The 9,026-nt window shown below is 35.0% G+C and overlaps 1 protein-coding gene across 1 annotated transcript; it reads left to right on the top strand.

The window, feature by feature from the left end:
• The first annotated feature begins 1,005 nt into the window (after nt 1-1,005).
• On the top strand, nt 1,006-7,279 carry LOC126366787 (endocuticle structural glycoprotein SgAbd-2-like). Its single transcript, XM_050010037.1, has 4 exons — nt 1,006-1,134; nt 3,191-3,315; nt 5,954-6,108; nt 6,960-7,279. The coding sequence occupies exons 1-4, from the start codon at nt 1,126-1,128 to the stop codon at nt 7,073-7,075; spliced, it is 405 nt and encodes a 134-aa protein (XP_049865994.1). The 5' UTR covers nt 1,006-1,125; the 3' UTR covers nt 7,076-7,279.
• Nucleotides 7,280-9,026: the final 1,747 nt, after the last annotated feature.

The raw sequence follows: 9,026 nt of genomic DNA, 5'->3' as shown, positions 1-9,026 counted from the left end.
CTTGTTGTGACGGACGGGTTTATTTAATTCAGGTCAGATTTACAGGCTTCTGTCATCCAGGTTGTAATAAAAATACTTACATCAATATCTACTGTGGTAAGTTATGAAAGCCATTCGTTCTAGATATATACTTATCTAGAGGCATTCAACATCGGATTTTGATGTGTAAATTCTAGACATTTGGCTCAGAACCCGCTCCATCAGTCATTATGTTATAGGGGAGAATGTCTCATAACACATAAATGTGAAAAGGGTTTTTTTTTATTTGAGCCTTTCTTTATATTATGGTCCTTTCACAATAAAAGCACACTGTTCTCTCCCGGTTTAGGCCTTATAAGCACATACACAGTATTTGAATTTATTTTGGAGTCAATGTGTAGACTCTAAACCTAAATTAACTTGGTTTTCCTTTAGCTTGGAAGAAGGAAAAACTGCTTCTGTAAAAACTGGTGCCTTTGAACAACTTCTGGTTATATAATATAAACTATTACACGTCTAGTGTTTAACAATCTAAGGTAAGTCATTCAATGTATTCTGCAATAAATGTTAACTACATATTATATTGTACCAATTAAACAGCAACACGTATCAATTACAGTTAATAGTTATTGACAGCCACTACATATGCTATGTGCTAACCTATAAAACACATTTTCTTAAATGCACTAACCAAAGTATTATTTAGCCAAATTAGGTCAGCTGAATATTGTCGAATTAGAATAAATTTCCCTCAAACCAATAAATTTCCCTTAAACCCTCAGTATAAATTAGTTCTATGCGAACTTGTTCTTAACAGTTCTGTTCATTACACCTTCCCATATTTATTCTTATAGAAATTCACTTATCCTGAAAATAAGCTCAAAAAACCTAAGGTCTACTTATGTAATAAACGGTATTTAAGTGACTAAGTGTGACTTAGTATGGGCTGCGTCGCGGGCGGGCGGGCGGCCAAGTTTGTAGTAACGCCGGTCGGCGCAGGCGCACAGATCGATCGTACTCTAGTTTCACGCACACACGCCTCGCCATATAAAAGCCGCGGCTGCAGATCTGAAAAATCATTCCCGCTTCACACATCCTCCGAAGATCACCGATCCGGTCTACTAATTAATAAAATAAAAAACAAAAATGAAATCGGTGAGTGATTCAGTGCAATTTTAATTTGGTAAAGTGACACGATGTGACATACTCCGATATGGTGCTGATATCTTTAAATATGTGTCAAATAGTCATCATCATTAGATAAATACTAAAAATAATAATAAATATTCAATCGGTAAAAAATAAGTAAGTATATAAAAAGTAGCGCAAGTAAAATTAATTAATCTGGAGTATTTTCTAGCAACTGTTATCTTATTAACTCTTCTTATTCATATAATAATAATTATTTTCGATATAAACTATAATTTAATATAAATTAATAACATTAAATTATTAAAAAAATCGAATTAAAATGAATAAAAGATGAAAATGTTCACTTCCTCGTTGTAGTTATAATTCAAACTTGAAGTACATAATATTCCTTTCTTTCCACTTCATATTAGGTTTCTCTTAAAAATACAATATTCTGTTGACCCTAATTAAAATGTGTATAATAACGATTCGAACCCCGGTACCGTACTTGCAATAATGAGTAATTTTCACTAACACTGTTGGCTCCCTTATCATAGATGATGATATGGCGTTGGATGTAGGTACCCGTTCTTCTTCTTCTATCGTGTGGATTGTGAGGTGAATTACCAACCCCATCAACCCCGGTGTCAGGGTACCCGTTACTAACCCCATAGGGAATATACGTAGTTGTGAGCTAATGTTATAATCAATGAAACAAATTAACTGCGCGTTGTCATCTCATTCCCGAAGCTTGTCAACCCGCAACGCTCAGACAATGCGAGATGCCGAGATATGTCAGCGTCTTACCGACATAATTAGTGTATTTCGTGTATTTCCCGTTCTCACGTCACTTTTAGCAGTATTCTTGTTATAGTCGAACAATACCCTGTTTTATTAGAACCTCTAAATTGATTACAGTATTCTTTGTACCAATTACCTCCGTTAACATACCTATATAAGTAGTCACATCACATTTGTAATAATGTTTATCAATTTATAAGCTTTCTTATCGATTATTACAATTATCTATTCCACATAAACATAAGCTCACGACTATATCCTACTAACTTACCTCACTTAAAACTATTTCATTTAAAGTAATTGGAATATGTTACTCTTGATTTTGGCTGTATTGTTTACTAATTTCAGTCTTAATATAATTGTTTATGGTTACTTACTTAAAGCTTATAGTAATTTTAGTACGCGTGGGTTGGTTTTTCTCTTTTGAAAGAAGTAATTCATCATTGGCGACCTTTGCAACTGTCGCTAAAGTGACGACATAGGATGGTTGTCTCTGTTACGCGGACCGCACTCTTTCGACATTTCAAGACAGATATCACAGTTCGTCTGTTTGAACCATCTGATGTCCAATATTGTAACATTTGATGTGTGGGCATTAACATTTTAATGATCCTACAGTTTCGAAATTTATGATTATTGGATGATACATTTCAGAAATCAAGGCCCATTTCAAAAACTAAAGTTGCATTTAATTATGTCTTTTGAAAGGTTAATTGTCGCAGTTTGTAAAATTAGTCTCTCTCTCTCCTTATTTAAGAGCTACGCTCTTGTCGGTGGAGTAATCGCCATTCCTCTCTTCTACCAGCCAAATCCTTCACCTCCTGATACGACACGACCTGCACCTTCTCTTTTATTTGTTTCATAAATGTTCTCCTAGGTCTACCCCTTCCTCTCTTCCCTTCAATTATTCCTTCTAAGATGTTTGTTATAAAATTGGTCTACTCCTTTGAAATTCCCACTAAGCAGGAAATAAAAATACGATTTGTCGAAAAATAAAGCCATAGTAACGTCTAATTTATTATGAGCAATTTCTTTCTCTTCTTCCCGGTTCAATCCCATTTACTCCTAATGAAATCAAATAAGTCTTGATGATCCATGTGGCAGTACTAATTTAAGAAATACAAAAATAAATACTAAATAAATACTATTTAATAATATTCTTTATTGCACACACGAAACATTACTCATTATTATAGTACGAAACTTGCTTCTATTAAAAATCTGGCTTCTTATGACGAAGCACACAAGCGAATTTATTAATTTAATTTTTTGTTTTCAGTTCGTAGCTATTTCAGCCCTCCTGGCCGTCGCATGCGCCGCACCACAATTCTACTCACAAGGGCAGCAGATCCCCATCCTACGGCAGACACAGGACATCAACCCTGACGGCTCATATCAGTGGAGGTGAGACCATAATGCATACATACAGGGTGTTAGTGACATCGTAACGAAAACTTTGAGGGATGATTGAGACCATGATTCTGAGATGACATCAAGTGGAATTTTCCGTCGCAAAAGTATGGAACAGAAAATAACTTAAAAAAAAACGAAAATTTTCATGAATTTTCCGACTGAAAATTCCACTTGATATCAACTCAGAATCATGGTCTGAATCATCCCCCTCAGTATTCGTTACGGTGTCACTAACACCCATACCTACTTGTATGGCTACAGTATGTACTTGTGCGGGGTGTAAGTGACATCGTAACGAATACTGAAGGGGATGATTCAGCTGATTATTCTGAGTTAATATCAAGTGGATTTTTTCATCGCAAAAGTATAGAATTGAAAATAATTTAAAAAAACTAAAAAAAAATCATGAATTTTGCGACGGAAAATTCCACTTGATATGAACTCAGAATCATGGTCTGAATCATCCCTCTCAGTATTCGTTACGATGTCACTAACACCCTGTATATATAGTCACTTATAGGGAAAACCTTGTAAACCCATTGTTAACAATACCTCACAATAAAAACACGCTATTTTCTACACGCTACATACATCTTAGTTTCATTCGGGGTAAAAATTGAGACTAAATTTTTTTACCTGGATTGAAAATAGCGTACTTATTGTGGGGGTTTGTTCAAGAAAATCACATTAGAATGTGATTTTTCAAATACGCTTACGAAATGTTTACTTAAAGCGACGATACATTAAATACCCACACCTTGCTAGTAAGCAACTCCATTGGCTGATTCACATGGCTTATGTGTGTACTTATAAAGTTTTATAATATTGCTAACATATAAGGAACACATGGTCACAAACCGAGAAAGAGCCGGGTAGGATTTTCAAATGAAACCGCAAACAAAAACCTTTTTCTCAGATCTATGTACAGTCATGGGCAATATCATGTACCCAGTTTAGAACCCTGTCGCACTATCAAATTTGACATTGAATGAGACTTACGGTTTAAAAGTTAATGTGGCATGGTACTAAGGTGTATACATATTAATGCTCGTAATGTACACATACCGTACAACAACCCTTAATTTCAGTCTAATGTCTTCAGTATGTTTATATATGCTACCTTCTAATAATCAGCTGAATATTTATGCCTAAGCAATTATTATTGTAAGTGAAAATAAAGAGAAGAGATTATGGTATTACGATCGAATTAACATACCAAGAACCAAATAAATATGACCTAATTACTATACGTATTAAAATTAAAATCGTGGGAAAATAAAGTTCAACCAGGTTTGGTTTGGTAATAAGAACTAGATGGTGTGATTCTAAGTGGGCACGCCTCGAATACCTATCAAGTCTACATATTAAATGGTTAAGTGAGAGATTTCCGTACGATACTTGGCTTATAGGAATCCTCATGTTGCAAATACCCAGGTACAACATAACGTAATTATATTATACATTTTCAATTTCACAATTTCAACGGTAATTATTGACATGTTAGAATGTAAACGTTAAAACGTCTTATAGATTTAACTGTAAGTATGCAACTATCCGAAGCACGGAATCAACTTATTTTTTCAGACAATCAGGTGATTCCAGCCTGTAAAGTCCTTAACAAACATAGGACAGTCTCACAAAGTGATCTCGACAATGTCCCCATCGGGAATCGAACCCGGACCTCCAGATCGTGAGCCTAACGCTCTAACCACTAGATCACGGAGGCTGTTATCCGTGTGTATTGATGTGTTCCATGCTTCGGAAGGCACTTTAAGCCGTATTAGCCGTTAAAATACCTCCACCAACCCGCAGTGGAGCTGCGTGGTGGAGTATGCTCCATACCCCCTCCGGTTGAGTGAGGCCTGTGCCCAGCAGTGGGACGTATTTAGGCTATTTAATTTTATGTATGTTATGCAACTATAGTAACATATTACACATCAATGCAACGTCTGTTTTTCAATATGACATGCAGTTTGGGAAACAGCAGACATTTCACAAGAAGTGCTAGTATAGTGTTCGCTCAGTGCAGAAACAAAGGATTCCCAGAACACCGGATTTAGGATTGACAATGCATGATTGCACGATCCAAAACGTTTTGGCGAAACCTCTCATTAGATTTGATCTTTGCGGGCGTGGGGCTGTGCTCGGAGCGTAGTTGCTCCTCGTTTGTTACTCGTAAAACATTTATGTGATTTATGCTACTTTTGTCAGAGATAACAAGGTCTGAACGATGTTTGCTTTGTCGCTCGCAGCAATAGGTGCTGTATGAGAATAGGATCATGTCTTAGAATAGGTTAAATTAATTCCGATGAAAATTACCTCAAAATGATTCATTTGTTTAATCCATGTAAATCCATCTTTTTTTGTTAGTTTAAAAATCATAGCAAAACAAAATTACAATTTACTAAAGGCTTATCTGAGGCTTCCAAGTTGTACCAAAAATATCAACAAGATCAACTTTCAATGTCTAGCCATCTAACAACAGATCTGATAAGAACTCTGTGCACCTAACCCAAGTCACTGTTGAGTCAAGGTTACCATTTCTTTCATACAAAATATTCCACATTACATTTACTTTTCGACTTTCTTCATGACATGAAAATATCACTATAATTGTGTATATCTCCAGCTACGAGACCGGCAACGGCATCGCTGCGCAGGAGCAAGGCTACCTGAAGAATGCTGGCATCAAGGACGCGGAGGCGCAGGTCGCGCAGGGCTCCTTCGGTTACACCTCGCCCGAGGGCATCCCCATCTCACTCAGCTACATCGCTGATGAGAATGGTACGTCTTTATCACAACATAAGCACTCAACTAAATTCCCGTAATGGGATAGTCAGATGTATGTGCATCGTATGGTGAACTAAGTACACACGCGTCACTCGCTTCGCTTTTTTTGTTTCTTTTAACAAGAATACATAAATACATCAAGTACATGATTACTTTAGCTCTTCCCATCCCTATAGGAATCACTTGCGTGTATTTATATTTATATTAAAAATAGTGTTACAGGCGTAATAAATTATAACACAACTGATTGGAGCATATTTTAATATAATTATGCTGAATATAAAATACGATGTACAGATCTGCATCGCATCTTATTAATTAGTTTGTCATGTTGGATGAAACAAACTATAATTTGATGAAATTTAGATAATTATTTATTTCCTACATATCAAAAATCAATAATTATGATTAAGTTTTTGACTTAATCCCGGATTTACAACAGCTGATACGTTGAACCCAAATCTATATGTAGTGGTATATGCTCCATAGCCCCTTCAGTTTTCGAGGGGAGGCCTGTGTTTACAGTGGGACGTATACATAAGATACTGTTTGTGTTAGGTATGTTATAAAAAGTGCTTTGTGTGAAATTGTAAAACTGCCTCTGTCTTTGGATACAGTATTGTCTCAGTCTTTCTGTGGTTTCGAAATTGGGATGATAGTTCGTCTTCCCGTTTCGTTGTTAGGGCGGCCTATATAAATAATAATTAATAAAATAACCCAGCTAATAGCATTCGCGTATGCCCAGTCTAGCAGTTAAGAAGTAAGCGTATTCGTAATTGGTCGTTAAGGATAGCGATCACTGGATATGTTATCAGCTCAACTTAATCATAATATTTGTTTTACAGGTTTCCGCGCTGAGGGCGCTCACCTGCCCACTCCTCCTCCGATCCCTGAGGCCATCCTCCGTTCTCTCGAGTACATCGCCAGTGCTCCGCAACAACCCCAACCCTTCAGAGGTTAGGGCCACACCACACCACGACTAAGGCGCCCTCTATAAATAGATACTCAACTCTATAAATAGATACAGTAAAGTCTACTGTGTAACTTTAGAGTTACTTACTCTAACTTTATAATTGTTACTGTGATTTTTTTTTATTTGTAAGAAAATGAGATTATTGATTTAGTTTAAGTTTGTGAGGGAATAAACGACAATACTTCATATTTTCTTTTGTTTTTTTTTTTATCTCTACATCATTTTACATTTTGAGAACTATTTGTAAATTAAAAAATTTCGTTCATAGAGTATTTCGTATTTAAACGTGACAGTTATAAATTACATTATCAATTGTTGGTGTTTGCTGAAGAAATAACATTGAGTTGTATTTTGTAAGTTTTCGTAACAAATTGCAATAAGAAACCAGGCCACGTTCCCTAATAAAAATATAGATGGCGTTCTACGTATAACTCCAACAGGATATTTGTCCATTTGCTTGGGTACAATTATTCAAAAATAGAATGTAATGGAAGAGGCATATATAAAAATAATTGATATTTGGATCAGATTTGTATAGGCTACTGGACTGAAGCTTAAAAACCTCAGTGTTATAAAAGTACTAATAGTCAATAGAGCTTGTTGAATATACCATTAATCTACTAATCAACTTATTTACTTACTGAATATAAGTTTTAATTACTTACTAAATTTGCATAGGTATATTGATATCATAATAATTATTATACTCTGTACAAAGTGCAATAAGTTAATTTATAGTAAAATTAATTTAGCTGGGTTTGATCCTATGTTCATCGATCAAAGTTCTATCTTATAATTTGTAATTAATTTAGTAGTTATTGAGAGGATGGTATTGATGTTGTAACATACTTTACATGAGTACCCTGGAGATATACCTACCATAGATAGGTATTACATGTGGTTCTAGTAGAAGTTGACTGACAACAAATTACAAATCAAGAATGTATAACATTTTTAATGCATACATACACATAATATCACGCCTATTTCCCGTTAGGGTAGGCAGACACCGTGGAATTCCACTTACTACGCGCCTGACCGCCACACATCTTCGCGCTACTCCACTCTCATCAAAGACTTCGAATGCATGCTCGTTTAGAGTAGGTACTCTTGACCTTTCTTTAACCTTGTAAGGAGGAGATTTCCAGACACAGATTTGGATTTTAAAAGGACACTAGGTCTTAGGACTTTAAAAAATCCTGGATTTGATTGTTAATACACTACACACATAATAACTTTTTTACCGTGATTTATTGCAGATTTTCCTGAATAATATAATATTTAACTGCAATTTAAAATTGTTCAATAAAAAAATAATTGATGTATTACTGACCCAAACCAAAGTCGATACCCAAATCAATTTTGAATTTGTTTTTGCTACCTTTTTTACCAGTAGCTTATTACTAACCTTATGGACCGGCTAATATTAATATACCCGTTTCGAGCATTAGCTGTTACCTTATATATTTTCACCAACATTAGATTAGGACTTCAGGAGCAGCTTAATTACTTAAATAATTTTGGCAAACCCTACACAGATTGGTAAATCCAACGAAAATACTTTCTAAACTTTAAAGTCTACTGAACATTTTTCACTGTGGTATTATTAGCCTAACAAGCAACAAATTCTTTTATTAAGTTTCTGTTATAATTAGTAAAATTTATTGTTTGGAATAAAAAGCAATATACACCTTTTGACGATTGATTTTCCCGATTATTTATTGTATTGAAAAAATAAAGGCCCATACTAAGAATGAGGTTTAATTTTAATTAAGATTCGCCGGATATTTATTTCTAAAGTCAAAATAATTTCGGGGATGTATTTAATCTAAAAACTTTTTAAATATTAATCTCCAAACTGGTTAGTCGTCGTTCGTTGAACGTAGATTACACACCACAAGATATCAATAAAGGAACCGTAGCCATTAATGTTCGTTCT

The sequence above is a fragment of the Pectinophora gossypiella genome, chromosome 5, assembly GCF_024362695.1.
Source record: "Pectinophora gossypiella chromosome 5, ilPecGoss1.1, whole genome shotgun sequence".
Classification (NCBI taxonomy): domain Eukaryota; kingdom Metazoa; phylum Arthropoda; class Insecta; order Lepidoptera; family Gelechiidae; genus Pectinophora; species Pectinophora gossypiella.
Note: the sequence above shows the minus strand (reverse complement) of the source record. Positions and strands in the feature narration are given on the sequence as shown.